Source organism: Medicago truncatula, chromosome 2 (assembly GCF_003473485.1).
Source record: "Medicago truncatula cultivar Jemalong A17 chromosome 2, MtrunA17r5.0-ANR, whole genome shotgun sequence".
NCBI classification, from domain to species: Eukaryota; Viridiplantae; Streptophyta; class Magnoliopsida; order Fabales; family Fabaceae; genus Medicago; species Medicago truncatula.
Window position 1 is genome coordinate 15,443,145 of NC_053043.1, and position 15,222 is coordinate 15,458,366.

The 15,222-nt window shown below is 33.6% G+C and overlaps 2 protein-coding genes across 3 annotated transcripts; both read left to right on the forward strand.

Annotated features, from left to right (window-relative positions):
• The first annotated feature begins 801 nt into the window (after positions 1-801).
• Positions 802-5,522, forward strand: LOC25488224 (ATP-dependent zinc metalloprotease FTSH 2, chloroplastic). Its single transcript, XM_013607896.3, has 5 exons — positions 802-993; positions 2,497-3,675; positions 3,973-4,286; positions 4,491-4,731; positions 5,011-5,522. Exons 1-5 carry the CDS (start codon positions 814-816, stop codon positions 5,347-5,349), a joined length of 2,253 nt encoding a protein of 750 aa, XP_013463350.2. The 5' UTR covers positions 802-813; the 3' UTR covers positions 5,350-5,522.
• A 3,299-nt stretch (positions 5,523-8,821) lies between these two features.
• On the forward strand, positions 8,822-14,080 carry LOC25488225 (potassium transporter 10). Of its 2 annotated transcripts, none has more exons than XM_013607899.3 (9): positions 8,822-9,021; positions 9,517-9,689; positions 9,824-10,049; positions 10,479-10,724; positions 10,807-10,857; positions 10,983-11,243; positions 11,347-11,514; positions 11,971-12,225; positions 12,895-14,080. In XM_013607899.3, the coding sequence occupies exons 2-9, from the start codon at positions 9,564-9,566 to the stop codon at positions 13,929-13,931; spliced, it is 2,370 nt and encodes a 789-aa protein (XP_013463353.1). In that variant the 5' UTR covers positions 8,822-9,021; positions 9,517-9,563; the 3' UTR covers positions 13,932-14,080. The 2 variants fall into 2 exon arrangements, with proteins under 2 accessions (XP_013463353.1, XP_024633302.1); XM_024777534.2 differs by having other exon boundaries at positions 9,827-10,049.
• Positions 14,081-15,222: the final 1,142 nt, after the last annotated feature.

The following is a 15,222-nucleotide window of genomic DNA, read 5'->3' on the forward strand; positions in this document are numbered from 1 at the left end:
AATCTAACTTTGTTCCAACAACATTTAAATGTATTCTTATAAAATATATTTAAAATACGTTTTTATACAAAGTCATACTCTCAAAATATCATGTTCAATATCAAAATATATTTTAATTTCGTTGATTTATTGACTCGTTAATCTATTTAAATATATGTCAGATTATTTATTTGAAGACGTTAATATAAAAAAGGCTTTTAAATAGAATTGTAAGTCATGACATCGTTTCAAAAATGCCCAAGTTAGACTAACAAATAATCATATAATCGATAACAAGCCTGACTTGAGCCTTCAATTTTTTTCTTCATCATGTCATACATAAACTTTGCGAAACCTAACCAATTTTCACCCGTAGTTATCATCAAAATTAATGAAGGGTCAATTATCTAAAAATCAACATGACTCTAACAAAGATAAATATAGCTCGTTCGAACTCATTCCCAATCATACAATATATTTGTGTAGTTTTTTTTTTCCACAATAAAATATTTCTTTACATCCAACTGCAGAGATTGATTCCTCAAATCGAATATGATTGTAATTGATGATAAAATTTTTTCCTTAAGATAATAAACACATTTGCATTTGTGTAACTAGATTTATCTTAACAAGTCATTCATCTATATTTTTTTGGTTAGTCTAGTGATTGTGGCTTCAGAGAGATGCAGATTCCGACATTCGAACCCCGACGTCCTTGGATCTACCAAGTCAATTGTTGCTTCTACATCTATCTTACTACAAAAATCAGCTTAACCTTAAATACAAAATGATGAAAGAAAAAAACAAATTGGATTAAGAAAAATGATGGTATGAATGAAAAAACTCCAATTATTCATCATTCTTCTTTGCATAGCCTTATTATTACACGTTTCTCTCCCGTCACATTCATTTCTCCATCTTCATTCAACACACGTCTCTTGCATTGCTTCCCTTATTACACTTCCCTTCTCTCTCTCTCTCTCTCTCTCTCTCTCTCTCATCCTCTTCATTAAGGTATGTAACTACCTCTGTGATGTTAATTTCCTTAATTCTTATTTTTGTTGATAATTTGATTGTTAGAGTTGTTAATAGTAGACCCTTTCAGCTAAATCGTCTTATATTTGAAAAAAAATCATATCTTTTCACAGTTCAACTAAGACTTGCTTACAATTTCATTTCAGATACTAGAGCTTGTTTGAATCGCTTATTTGTTCTTATATATATTGTGTGTGTGTTAAAGCAAATGTGTATTTTGCATTTTTGTAGTTTATTTGGACAAAGATGATGTATTTATGGATCAATGGTTTATTTTGAAGTGAAAAAAAAAATCAACTTTGTCACATAATTGATTTATAGGATAAACAACTTAAAAATATTTATTGCGTAGTGGATTAAGAACTGAAAGGGGTAAACAACTGAATTAAGTGCTTATAACATACACACTTATCATATAAGTGCTTATTTACAGCACCGACTGTTTGGTTGTGCAAGCAGATCAACAACACATTGCCCTATAATTTAGCCATATTTTGAGTTTTTGGCGCTTTATTTGGTAAAAATGTAGTATTCTGAAATAATAAGAGGCCCAATTCCATTTTATTTTTGTTGGGGATCAAAATTTTAAGATTAGAATAGGGTCTCCAAAGTGTTTAGGACGGCCCTGCTTATTTATAAGCTACTTCTATACCAAAGGATAAAATAAAGTTAGATTGTTTTCATATAAGTTATAAGCTGTTTTCATAAGCTATTCTGAGGAGCTTATGAAAATAAACTTAAAAATAGCTTATGGACGTGTCATAAGTTGTTTCCATAGATTTTCCAAACAGCCTTACAATTGCTTATGTTAGTACATAAGCTCAAATAAGCCAATTGAAACAGACCCAGTTGTTGATACTGTATTAGGTTATGCTGTTACTTGGTTTTTGTAGATATATTGATCGTTTTATCTTGTAAAGTTGAGATAGGTTTCTCTTGTTGAATGATTTGATAGAAGAATAATTGCAAAAGCTAATTAGTTTAGGTCATTGCATACAGTTATATCAAGTTTGTTATGTTATCAGGTTTTATTCACAAAGAGTTGGATGTTTTTGGGAGATAACTTTAATATGATACACTTCTTACTTTTGTGATTATTTTCATGTCAAAGGGTGCATCTAAGTTCTCAATTTGGCTTCTAGCATGATCTGTCTTTCTGATCATACATCCGAGTTTTTGTTCTTATGGTTGTTACTTTTCATATCTAGAATTTTTTGAAGTACACAATTTATGCACAACATTTCTGGCATGCTCGCGCTCCTGTATATAGAGTATAGAATATTGACTCAATTTGTTATGTTGGTATGCCTTGATAAGAAATTAATTGGCGGTTTAAACTGAATTCACTGTGTTGGTTTTTGTAATCAGAAATTAGTTGGCGACCACAAATTGTATTTATAAAATATTTCTTTTCCTCCAAATCACAAGAAAAAACGATGTTTACTAACCTAACCGATATTTTCGATACTCTTCTTGATACAGATGGCAGCATCATTGGCATGCCTTGTTGGGAGTGGTTTAACTACACAAAGTAATAAAATGACGCTTGGCAAGGACTTAAATGGAAGACGTCTCTTACTTTCTCGGAGACATTCATCATCGAGGAGGGCATCAAAAACTATATTAGTAAAGGCATTGTTAGATCAAAGTGAACACAAAGGAAGAAGGGGATTTCTGAAATTGTTGAACACCACAGTTGGCTTATCTGCATTATTAGGAAGCGCGAATGCTAATGCTGATGAACAAGGCGTTTCCTCATCTAAAATGTCTTATTCTAGGTTTCTTGAGTATTTGGACAAAGACAGGGTTAAAAAAGTTGATCTGTTTGAGAATGGAACTATAGCTATTGTCGAGGCTGTTTCTCCCGAGTTAGGTAATAGGGTGCAGCGAGTGCGGGTTCAACTCCCCGGACTTAACCAAGAACTCCTTCAGAAATTCAGGACAAAGAACATCGACTTTGCAGCTCATAATGCTCAAGAAGAGTCAGATTCCTTCTTTTCCAACCTGATTGGAAATCTCGCTTTCCCTTTAATTGTTATTGGAGGATTGTTCCTTCTCTCACGACGTTCATCTGGAGGGACGGGAGGTCCCGGTGGGTCTGGTTTATTTGGTTTTGGTCAATCTAAGGCCAAATTTCAAATGGAACCAAATACTGGAGTGACATTTGACGATGTTGCCGGGGTAGATGAAGCCAAGCAGGATTTTATGGAGGTAGTGGAGTTTCTAAAAAAGCCTGAGAGGTTCACTGCTATTGGGGCTCGCATACCAAAAGGGGTTCTTCTCATTGGTCCCCCAGGAACTGGGAAGACACTATTAGCTAAGGCTATTGCCGGTGAAGCAGGTGTCCCATTTTTCTCAATCTCAGGTTCTGAGTTTGTTGAGATGTTTGTCGGTATTGGTGCTTCTCGAGTTCGCGATTTATTCAAAAAGGCCAAAGAGAACGCTCCTTGTATTGTTTTTGTTGATGAAATTGATGCTGTGGGAAGGCAACGAGGCACTGGAATTGGTGGAGGGAACGATGAAAGAGAACAGACCCTCAACCAACTTTTGACAGAAATGGATGGATTCGAGGGTAATACTGGAATCATTGTCATTGCAGCAACCAACAGGGCTGATATTCTTGACTCTGCTTTATTGAGACCGGGACGTTTTGATAGACAGGTAAGTAAGATTGTGTTAGGAAATATATACAATCTTTACGAGTTTTCATATGTTTGTTACATACTTTTTAAAAATAATCTAAAAATCAATTTAAATGAGAACCTGTTTTGACTTTTGAGTAGCTTCTCTTGAAAATAATTTATGATTGATGATTTTTATTATGGTAAACAAACACACGATAATATTTTTTTTTTTAAATTAATCTCTAAAGTATTGAATATCAAAGTCACTTATTTTATAATCTGTAACAAACAAACCCTTATTAATGAGTAAATTACTGAACATAATGCTCTGCAGGTATCAGTTGACGTTCCAGATATTCGAGGAAGGACTGAAATACTAAAGGTTCATGGTAACAATAAAAAGTTTGATGGTGATGTGTCTCTTGAGGTAGTTGCCATGAGAACACCTGGCTTCAGTGGAGCTGATCTTGCAAACCTCTTGAATGAAGCTGCTATATTAGCTGGACGGCGTGGAAAGGCGGGGATTTCATCAAAAGAGATTGATGATTCTATTGATAGGATTGTGGCTGGAATGGAAGGTACCGTGATGACAGACGGGAAGAGCAAAAGTTTAGTGGCATATCATGAAGTTGGGCATGCCATTTGCGGGTAAGCCTGAAATTAAAATGTAGTTTTTTTTTTCATGTTAGACTTGTGTACCATTGCAGGGAAAGCTAGTTACTGTTGCCATAATGAATTCATGTTACACTTCTATACGAGGAGAATTGAGGAAAACAATGGTTCAAATTTATGAGCTGTTTTAGCTAATAGTTCCGAGAAATTTTGTTCTGAAATATCAATCTGTACTTGCAGAACATTGACTCCTGGTCACGATCCTGTACAAAAGGTAACCCTAGTTCCACGTGGTCAAGCTCGGGGTCTTACTTGGTTCATTCCTTCTGACGACCCAACTCTAATCTCCAAACAACAACTCTTTGCAAGAATTGTTGGTGGACTCGGCGGCAGAGCTGCGGAGGAAATTATTTTTGGTGAGCCTGAAGTTACAACTGGAGCGGCTGGTGATTTGCAGCAAATAACCGGTTTGGCTAAACAGGTCTCACATAATCACGTTATTTTCTGTTGTTCCATAATTCATCTCACTCATTTCCGTTTTTATTTTGGTGGGGATGAATGCTATAAGTCCTTGTTTTGATGGTAATCTCAATTTGGTTATATTCTCTGATGGCATTCTGAGTATTTTTGTGATCAGGTCATCTTTAAAGATTTCTTCAATACCTGAAAATTTCCGCTTTTAAGCGAAAGAATGGATTTTCCTACATTATCCTTCTGATACAACTTTGTCATACTAATAAATGAAATGATACTCTTGCAGATGGTAACCACATTTGGAATGTCTGATATTGGTCCTTGGTCACTTATGGACCCGTCTCAAAATGCAGACGTCATCATGAGAATGATGGCAAGAAACTCAATGTCAGAAAAGCTTGCCGAAGACATTGATTCTGCTATCAAGAGGCTCTCAGATGAAGCATATGAAATTGCATTAAAGCATATAAGGAACAACCGTGAGGCCATCGACAAGATTGTCGAAGTCCTACTAGAGAAGGAGACAATTACCGGAGACGAATTCAGATCTCTCCTTTCGGAGTTTGTTGAAATTCCACCCGAAAACTTGGTCCCTACTTCAACTCCCTCACCAGTTGCTGTTTGAGTTGCTATATACATGTCATTACTCTAGTATAGCCCCTTTACATACTCAATTTTCTGTAATTGTCAAATATTTGTAACAGAAAAAATGTTCCTTCAAAGTGTTAGTTAGGACAAGATGTAACTTACATGAACAGTAGTAATAAAGTATCCATACATACTTTGGATTTTTATTTAGTTTTCCTTTTTGTAGCTTCTATTTTCTATTTGTTCTAATCAGAGTCCTCGTGAGCTTAGCTCAGTTAGTAGGGACAATACATAATATATGTAAGGTCCGAGCAGGGCCGTCTTAAAAAATTCATAGGCCCGGTTTTAATTTTATAAGGGATGCAAAAAAAAATAAAAAAATCTGGGCCCCAAAAAAATAAATAAGTTATTTAAAAAAATAATATTAAAAATCACACTTTTGTGGGTCTTGAACACATGACCTCACACTCATCAAAAAGTAGCCATGCCACTAAAGCAAGCTGTACAGATTAAATTAATTCGCTTTTAATAAATATATAACCATTATTTTCGTGGCTTACATATAAAAAAAAATTGGGCCCCAAAAAATTGGAGGCCCGGTGTCGTCGCCCAGCCTCGACGGGCTATGGGCCGGCCCTGGGTCCGAGGTTCAAATTCAAGCCATCAATTTTTTTTTTTGTTCTAATCAGAGAAATATGATTTCTTTTATTTAGAAGCTTCTGGTGTGGCTGCTTGCATCAGTTGCATGTGCTTTTATTTATTAAAAATGAAATCAGCATTTTGAGGTACCATGAGACTGTAGATCTCAAATCAGATGTTTGCAGAACAAATAATATATACTATTATAACTATTTAATCATGCTATAGTAAGCATTTGTCAGAAGAAAACTTCAACCAATATCTAGTTAAAGCCTTGAAGATGAAGCATTTTCAATCATATAAAATAGCAGTAGAGATTTAAACTTCAACATAGATAGCATATATTAATATTAATTTTACCATTTCCCAAATTTTTTTAAACTTCAACATTTTGCCCAATTAAAGTATATATTAATACTAATTTTAACATAAATAGTATACAATATTAGATAATATTTTGGTCCTTTATCTATTTTTTCTCCATTTTAATCCTTTATCTTTTTAAATAGATTCAATATTAGTCTTGCGTTACCTTTCTGATATAAAAAACACAATTATATTATTCTTTTATTTTTCTTTCACAATTACCCTTTAACCCTTTAATCTTTCACACAAATTAAAAACACAATCTGGAAAAGGAGAAACGTGAAAGCAAGAAGAAGAAGAAGAAGAGGAAAATTCAAAAGAAGAGGAAACCGCGATCCTGAAGAAAAAGAAGAGGAAACGTGATCCAGCAGAAGAAATGGAAACACAATTATGTTTTGATACAAGGTATTTGCATACTTTTTTTGATTTTGATTTTTGTTTATCTCTAAATCACGTTGTCTGTTTTGATTATTATAAATCTCTAAGTCTCTAGTATTTCTAAATTAAGTTAAGGGACTATTTATGTAATTTTGGGTATTGTTTTGAAAGCGCCTCTGTCTTATTTGTTGATTGTTTTGAAGGTGTGTACAAAAAAAAAGGTACATGTACCTTCCTGTCTATTGCAAATGGTTGGTGTATAATGGTTGTAAAATCATAATAAGTGACACTTTGGTTAATAATAATCTTATCCTTAGTTATTATAAAAGGAACTTCTACGGTACAATAGTAATTATTTGTTTACATATTATTATTATTGTAAACAATAATTAATGTTCTCAATTATGAGTGATAAAAATTTAAATAATAAATAAATTTTATTTCGTTGATACTTTTGATGAATAAGATTTAGTTATTATAATTATAAATGATCAAAAAATAATATATTTTTTTAAAAACAATTCATTTAACTATTAATTTAAAGAGTAGGTGTACCGGTACTCAAATATATTGGGTGTGTACCATAGAATTTACCTATTATAAAACCTAAAAAAAAGTAAAGTTTAAATAAAAAAAAATCATATCTCACCCTTAATTACTTTGATAACAAGAAAACCTGTGAGATTTGTAAAGATTAAAAATATTCTAAATTTTATCGAGACAAAAAACATGTTTAAAATTACTGTTGACAAAAAGTCTTACGTATATTTTTGACGAAAAAAATTCTTACGTAAGTTGTATACATTTTGTCAGTTAATCTCTTCTATCTTCATCTATATGACGCACACATAATTCCAAATTATCATTGCAATCATTATCATTATTATAGATATACATACAAAATCGTTAGAGTGAATACTCCACTGCATTATTGGCTTTTTATGGTCTCACAATTATTATTATAATTATTATCACTTTTATTATTAATTTGTTTGGTAGATTTTATTATTCTTATTATTATTATTTAACCAATATAAAAGTTTAATAACTCCTTAAAAAAATATAAGTTTAATAATATTCCGTAAAAAAAGTTTAATATTATTTTTTTTGAAAGAAAAAAGTTTAATATTATTATTTTGGTGAACCTATAGTACATAGTTTACCAAATTAATTGTCAACTAACTCCTCCTTTTAAAATATATTTATATATATTTATTATACTAACTATTATATGATACTTTTTTTTACAGGATTATTATATGATTCTACTCCCCTTCAAAAAAAATATTATATGATTCTTATCATCATGCACCATTGACATTTGACAATAGCATTAAGCAGCACTAACTAGTGCTTTTAATTACACCGCGTCACGTACGTGTTAAAATATATAAAATATTGTACCAAAAAACAAAACACCTCATCACAAATAAAAAATAAACCCTTCAACAAATATAATAAGAATTTAAATTGAATGTATTGTCCGTACTCTAACATTATTTTATCTATATATTTAATGATGTGTTTTTTTATCTACTATCTAATAATGTGTTGTCACATCAATTAATAAATATAATAATATAAATATTTTTAAATTTATTAATTAACATAACAACATATCATTAAATGTATATATAAAACATTGTATTGATATTATATATTAATTAAATTTATAATAGATTCTTAATTTATAAGAAAAAATTAACTTTTTAGATTTATTTAATAATTGATGTACCTAGCTTGGAAATAGACCAAATACATCAACTATTCAATGAATCAAAAAAGTAAATTGTTTCTTATATATAGGACCGGAAGAAGTACATGTTAGAATAATAATGATCTTGATGAAGAATTCAATTCATAAATGTTAAAATAATTATATAATGAAGATGAGAAGATAAATATATATAGTCTGCAATCGAACTGATCAGTGATCCCAATCCAAGGAATATGTGCACCAGCAAAATAGTGTATAATAATAATAATTTAATATCAATAATAAAAAATGATAGTCAAATAAAAACAAAAAAATATCAACATAATAGCATTTATTCTATTAAATAATAGAAGAACAAGTTGTACAGTGGGTCCAATTTGTCTCTATACATTTCATTTTCCTGGTCAGATATCATTTTGTCTGCTATGTTCAGTATTTCAGTTACCTACTTGATTTTCTCTTCCTCAAAAATAACCGAACTAAAACAAGTTTGTGTACTTCTATGTTCATGATTAAATTCTTCATGTATCCAACCATGGAATTTTGGTTCTTTCAATAACACAAGTTACACACACACTTATGTGTCACAAGTACCAGGTTGTTTTATAGGTGAGGTTTTGAATTTCACCTTGTGTAGTATTTTTTTTTTTTTTTTGAATTTTCATTTCTGGATTTATATTTTGGATTTGAGATTATTAGCTGTGTATTTGCATGTTGAACAACTGAACTAGTTCTATATTTCATGTTCTTATTGATTAGAAAAAATTATTCAGCTAAAATCTTGTTATTGACAATTTTTAGTCAAATTTATAAAGTTTTGTTGATGTGTGGATTCACTCAATGAACTCCTTCCGGTAAGAGTTTGAACTTATAACCTTAACCTCAAGTGACATAGTTCAAATTCCCTCGGAGACAGTTTTATCTTTTAACCTGAAGGGACGAAGTTCAAATTTCCTTCTTCAATTTGAAAAAAGATCTGTTTTGATTGTAAAATAAGTTTTACCAGAATTTTTTCTTGAAACTCTTTTTGAGATGGAAGTCAATAAGTTTTTTTGGAAGCCTTTGTTCTGATTCCAATGTTTTTTTCTTGTATTTTTTGTGAAGGTACCAAAAAGAACTTAGGAGTTGGAAGTTATTGAATCAAGTTCTAAATGGCTTCGCCGTTAGAGATTGACGAAGAGAATGATAACAAAGGCAGTATGTGGGATTTGGAACAGAAACTTGACCAGCCAATGGATGCAGAAGCAGGAAGGCTCAGAAATATGTACAGAGAAAAAGTATGATGCAATGAATTCTATTTTGTTTACATAGGAAACTGCAATTTGCAACTTTGAAATTTTGATGTCTACGACATGTCTGTTAAGTGATTTTAAGTAATTTTTTCGATCTATGTTATTTTGATTTGTTTCAGAAGTTTTCTGCGCTGTTGCTTCTACGACTAGCATATCAAAGTCTTGGTGTAGTTTACGGAGATTTGGGAACTTCGCCCTTATATGTTTTCTATAACACATTTCCTCGTGGAGTTGATGATCCGGAGAAAGTGATTGGCGCTCTTTCTTTGATCATATACTCTCTTACTCTTGTGCCGCTGCTCAAATACGTTTTCATTGTATTAAGAGCAAACGACAATGGTCAAGGTATGTATTGTTTTCCAACTGTTTGGTTAATTTGGATATTAATGGTTGGACTAAGGAATATTAAGTAATTATTTGATGCAAGAGTAAAAGAGTGGATTTTGACTTAAGCCTCATTGTCACCATTGTACCGAAAAATAATCCGAATGGATTTGTTTAATGTGTGTTTGACTAAAGAACTTAATTTAGCATTTATTGAACAGGTACTTACTTTCAATCAAGTTTTAAGTTGTTTTTCAGAAGCTATTTTGGAGAGCTTATCGAAATAAGCAAAAATAAGCTTATGAACATATCATAAACTTTGTTCATATGTCGTCTCAAACAACTACACAAGTGTTTACATCATAAGATACACTCAAATAAAGTTATTGTAAATAAGTTATTTCATATGTTTTGTAATTAAGTTTAACCAAGCTTACATCTGCGGAGCAGGTGGAACACTGGCTCTTTATTCCTTGCTCTGCCGACATGCAAATATAAAGATCATTCCCAACCAGCATCGTACCGATGAAGAGTTGACAACATATAGCCGGACTACCTTCCACGAGAAGTCATTTGCTGCGAAAACACAAAGATGGTTAGAGGAACAAAAATTTATTAAAAGTACCATTCTTATTCTTGTCCTTGTTGGTACCTGCATGGTGATTGGAGACGGTATTCTTACCCCAGCTATATCTGGTATGTTTTCTGTCGGAATCATCTTCTTGTTCTATTTTCTTTTTTGTTTTCAACATATTCATTATGAAATTCTCTGATGCAGTTTTATCTGCGGCTGGTGGCATCAAGGTAAACAAACCCGAAGTCGATAGCGGTATGGTCCTACACCTTTAACATTACATTAATCTTCTATGTCTTCCACAATGTATATAAGATTATAGTTTCGAGTTCTTTTTTCATTAGTCTTGAAAAACTTTTTCCCCTGTCATGGTGTTACAGGAGTAGTTGTGCTGGTTGCTGTTGTAATATTAGTTGGACTATTCAGCATACAACGTTATGGTACAGATAGAGTTGGTTGGCTCTTTGCTCCAATTGTTCTGCTTTGGTTTCTTCTTATTGGGGGTATAGGTATTTACAATTTGTGGAGATTTGGTGGCAGTGTCTTAAGAGCCTTTTCGCCTCTCTACGTGTATCGGTATCTAAGAGACGGACGCAAAGATAGTTGGCTTTCCCTTGGTGGAATCTTGCTTAGCATAACAGGTTTGTTTAATTTTGATAACTTTTGATTTGATTAGTGTTTTAAAATTATTCAATAAGGCAAATGGTTAATTCAAAATCGAAAACTTGTGATGATTGCTTTCAGGGACAGAAGCTCTTTTTGCCGACTTAGCCAATTTTCCAGTGTCATCTGTACAAATTGCATTTACTCTCGTGGTGTTTCCTTGCCTTCTTTTAGCATATTCTGGACAGGCTGCATATCTGGTGAATAACTTGCATCATTCACAAGATGTGTTTTATCGTTCTATTCCAGGTTTGTTATATCTGTCACATTACATTAAAATTTCTATTTCTGTCACAAGAAGTATCATATAGAACCTCAAAGTAATTCAATATTCAAATTGGAAATCAAATGAAAAAGAAAAGTGACCAACTATACAAAGTTGACAAAAAAGAAGAAGATGGATACACTAAGTTTAGGTAGTGATTCTTTAGAATGAATTGAGATTCAAAATGAGATTTATGTGGAAAGTAGATAGAAAGTAGGGATTCATATTAATTGGGTTTAGTTTTGTATTGAATCGAGATACGACACGTGTATATTGTAAGATACTAATGGCCATGCATTTGATTGATTGCACCCGTGGTGTTTAGAATATCATAAACTTGTTGGAAACACCCTCTATTTTTTTTACTTAGAATGATGCACTTTTGTTTCTTCATGCAATGATTTTTATCTGTTAGAGGTTAATTATCCTTAGTTCTGCAGAAAAAATATACTGGCCGGTATTTGTAATTGCAACGCTAGCAGCAGTAGTTGCAAGCCAAGCCACAATCACCGCAACCTTTTCAATCATTAAGCAAGCCCTTGCTCATGGATGTTTCCCAAGAGTCAAAGTTGTGCATACATCAAAGAAATTCCTCGGCCAGATATATATTCCAGATATCAATTGGATCCTTATGGTTCTTTGCATTGCTGTTACTGCTGGTTTTAAAAATCAAACCCAGATTGGAAATGCTTATGGTAAGTTTTTCGCTCGCAGAAGGTTGTGAGCCATTTTTTATTAATGAAGAAATACATTTATTGGATGGGAGAGAGAAAATGCAACTTGTAGGAGGATATGAAATCATCTAAAGGACATAGAGAAAAATACATTGAAAATTTGCAACATAGGAATTAATCATTACGACATTAAAAAGGGCCTTTCCTAATTTCTTTACATCGAAGGGTCTAAGAACTACTAACTTTGTCCCTAAATACAGGGCTCGTTGACCAAATCACGGGAAATAAGAAAGTTGTTAGTAATATCAGATTTGTTGACAACTAGTATTGTTTTGCAAGTTTACCTTTGAGGAGACATAATTAGTTTATGTTTCTATCATAGTATTTAGTACAGGTTGCAGAAAAAGTGCAACAGACTTAGGGGTATATTGGTACAGAAATGATAATGCAGCTGAAAATTTAAAGGGGGCCTATAACAAGGGACTGAGAAATGATGTAAAGAGGATCCTATATTTAGAAGCGGAGGGAGCACTACATATATACATTTTCTCTAACCAATATGCAGTTTATCATTAACCAGCAAATGAACGCTTACGTCTATAAAAGTGGGATATATGATGCTCAAAATAAAAACTGAAAACAGAATAACTGAACATAACTAACGTAACGAATTTGTCCTTTTAATGACAGGCACTGCAGTTGTGTTAGTCATGCTGGTGACAACACTGCTGATGATTTTGGTCATGATATTAGTTTGGCACTGCCATTGGATTCTCGTTGTTGCGTTCACTGGCTTATCATTGATTGTGGAATGCACATATTTTTCGGCTGTACTCTTCAAAATCGATCAAGGTGGATGGGCTCCCCTTGCAATTGCCGGAGTATTTCTCATTGTTATGTATGTTTGGCATTACGGCACGGTGAAGCGCTACCAGTTTGAATTGCATAGCAAAGTCTCAATGGCATGGATTCTCGGCCTCGGTCCCAGTTTAGGACTAGTCCGTGTCCCTGGAATCGGCCTAGTCTACACAGAACTCGCAAGTGGAGTTCCCCACATATTTTCTCATTTCATTACAAACCTACCAGCTATCCATTCCGTTGTTGTTTTCGTTTGTGTGAAATATCTTCCTGTCTACACAGTCCCAGAGGAAGAGCGGTTCCTTGTCAAGCGTATCGGACCAAAGAATTACCACATTTTTCGTTGTGTGGCACGATACGGATATAAAGACCTACATAAGAAAGACGATGATTTTGAGAAGAAACTATTCGACAACCTTTTCATGTTTGTTCGGCTCGAGTCCATGATGGAAGGTTGCTCGGATTCGGAATACAGTTTATGTGAACCGCAAACCGAACAGTCGAGAGATTTCATGTTGAATAACAATGGAAACACAACTTCATTGAGTAATATGGATTATTCCATTTCATCAGTAGATTCAATAGTTCCTGCTAGATCACCAACAAATGTGAATGTTACTTTTCAATCCTCTAATAGTCACTATACGGAGGTTGATGAACTTGAGTTTTTGAACAACTGCAGAGAAGCTGGTGTTGTTCACATACTAGGAAACACAGTTGTGAGGGCTAGTAGAAATTCAAGATTCTACAAGAAAATAGCTGTTGATTATATATATGCATTTCTTAGGAAAATATGCAGAGAAAATAGTGTGATCTTCAATATTCCTCATGAGAGTCTCTTAAATGTTGGTCAAGTTTTCTATGTATAGTCCCTTCTTTACTTTGTATAAAGATCAATAAGATTATTTATTATTTTGTGCCTGCCATTTTGTGCAGTGTTACAGATTTTTAGATGTTGTTCAGAATTCAGATTTTATGTGTACAGGATCTATAAGATATGTCATTTGTTACAGCCAAATATAGTATAAGAATATTACTTTATGATAATTATATTAACAAAATAAATTGGAATGAAAAGGAAATGCATTCAAAAGTATGACTTGGGGATTCAAACTTGAAATTCATTATTTAGCTTTTGAAATTATCATTATAGTGTCTTAACCTAAAATAATTGAAATAACATTAATACCTCTAAAGTTTTATGTATAGGAAAAACTAGTAGAAGACTAACTGCAAGCTGACATGTGGCCAGACTGCACGCTGACACGTGTCCAGACTTGCACCGCCTAAAGACTCCGCATCCAAAGGAACACGCCAGATTGCATGCACCGTGCCACACAGGACCTCGCCCTCATGTAAGGATCACCCTACACGTGTCCTGCTCCGTCCCTAATCACACATCGCATAACCCGGGGACGGTTATGGCCTACGCGCGCCTATATAAGGGTGAACTTGCTTCACCCTCAAGGTACACATCACTTTTCACAACACTTCTTGCACAATCTTACTCAATTCCATTACTGACTTGAGCGTCAGAGTGCTAACGTGCCTGCAGGCACCTTTCATCCCACCGCGAAGACTCATCGCTGCCGTGCCGGAAGCCGTTACCGTCACACTAGAGCATTCTCTGGCACCGTTGCCACTCAACCGTTCTCACCAGACAGATCATTTGGCGCTAGAAGGAGGGGATCGTTCGCTAACCGCCTCAGTCCAAGGATCCTCCACTGTAACAGTTTTCTGTTACGCGCATCTCCGCCGTAACTGTTTTTAGTTACACGTTCATTCATCGCAACGGTTAACAGTTACGACTCCTCTCTCCGAAGTAATGGCTGGAACTCGCAGGAGAATCGCCGCAAAGCCGATCCTCCACCTTTCAAGCATCAATAGTTTAGAAATTGAATTGATTTACTTAAATATCTCTTGGACTTAACTCACAACTGACAATATCAAAATTATTAAGTTGGATATTTCCTATGGTTAACTGGGTTTGAACCCAAATTTTTTGCTTTATGTGTAAGTTTTAGATGGTACTTACAACATCACCTAAAGACAAAATTGGTACGATAATATTGTGTGAATTCATCTGCTATGACAGTTTTTGTGGGACAAGGGAGTAGTTAGTTTTCCTATTTGTAGGTTATATTTTCTCATCATATCAGA

What these genes read in the sequence shown, in the direction of transcription:
- LOC25488225 (XM_013607899.3), top strand. Translation starts at nt 9,564, where the DNA reads ATGGCTTCGCCGTTAGAGATTGACGAAGAGAATGATAACAAAGGCAGT. An exon ending in CAAACCCGAAGTCGATAGCG is followed by an intron (nt 10,858 to 10,982) that starts GTATGGTCCTAC and finishes ATGGTGTTACAG; the next exon opens with GAGTAGTTGTGCTGGTTGCT. An exon ending in CCAGATTGGAAATGCTTATG is followed by an intron (nt 12,226 to 12,894) that starts GTAAGTTTTTCG and finishes TTTTAATGACAG; the next exon opens with GCACTGCAGTTGTGTTAGTC.
- LOC25488224 (XM_013607896.3), top strand. Translation starts at nt 814, where the DNA reads ATGAAAAAACTCCAATTATTCATCATTCTTCTTTGCATAGCCTTATTA. An exon ending in CTCTCATCCTCTTCATTAAG is followed by an intron (nt 994 to 2,496) that starts GTATGTAACTAC and finishes TTCTTGATACAG; the next exon opens with ATGGCAGCATCATTGGCATG. An exon ending in TAACCGGTTTGGCTAAACAG is followed by an intron (nt 4,732 to 5,010) that starts GTCTCACATAAT and finishes ATACTCTTGCAG; the next exon opens with ATGGTAACCACATTTGGAAT.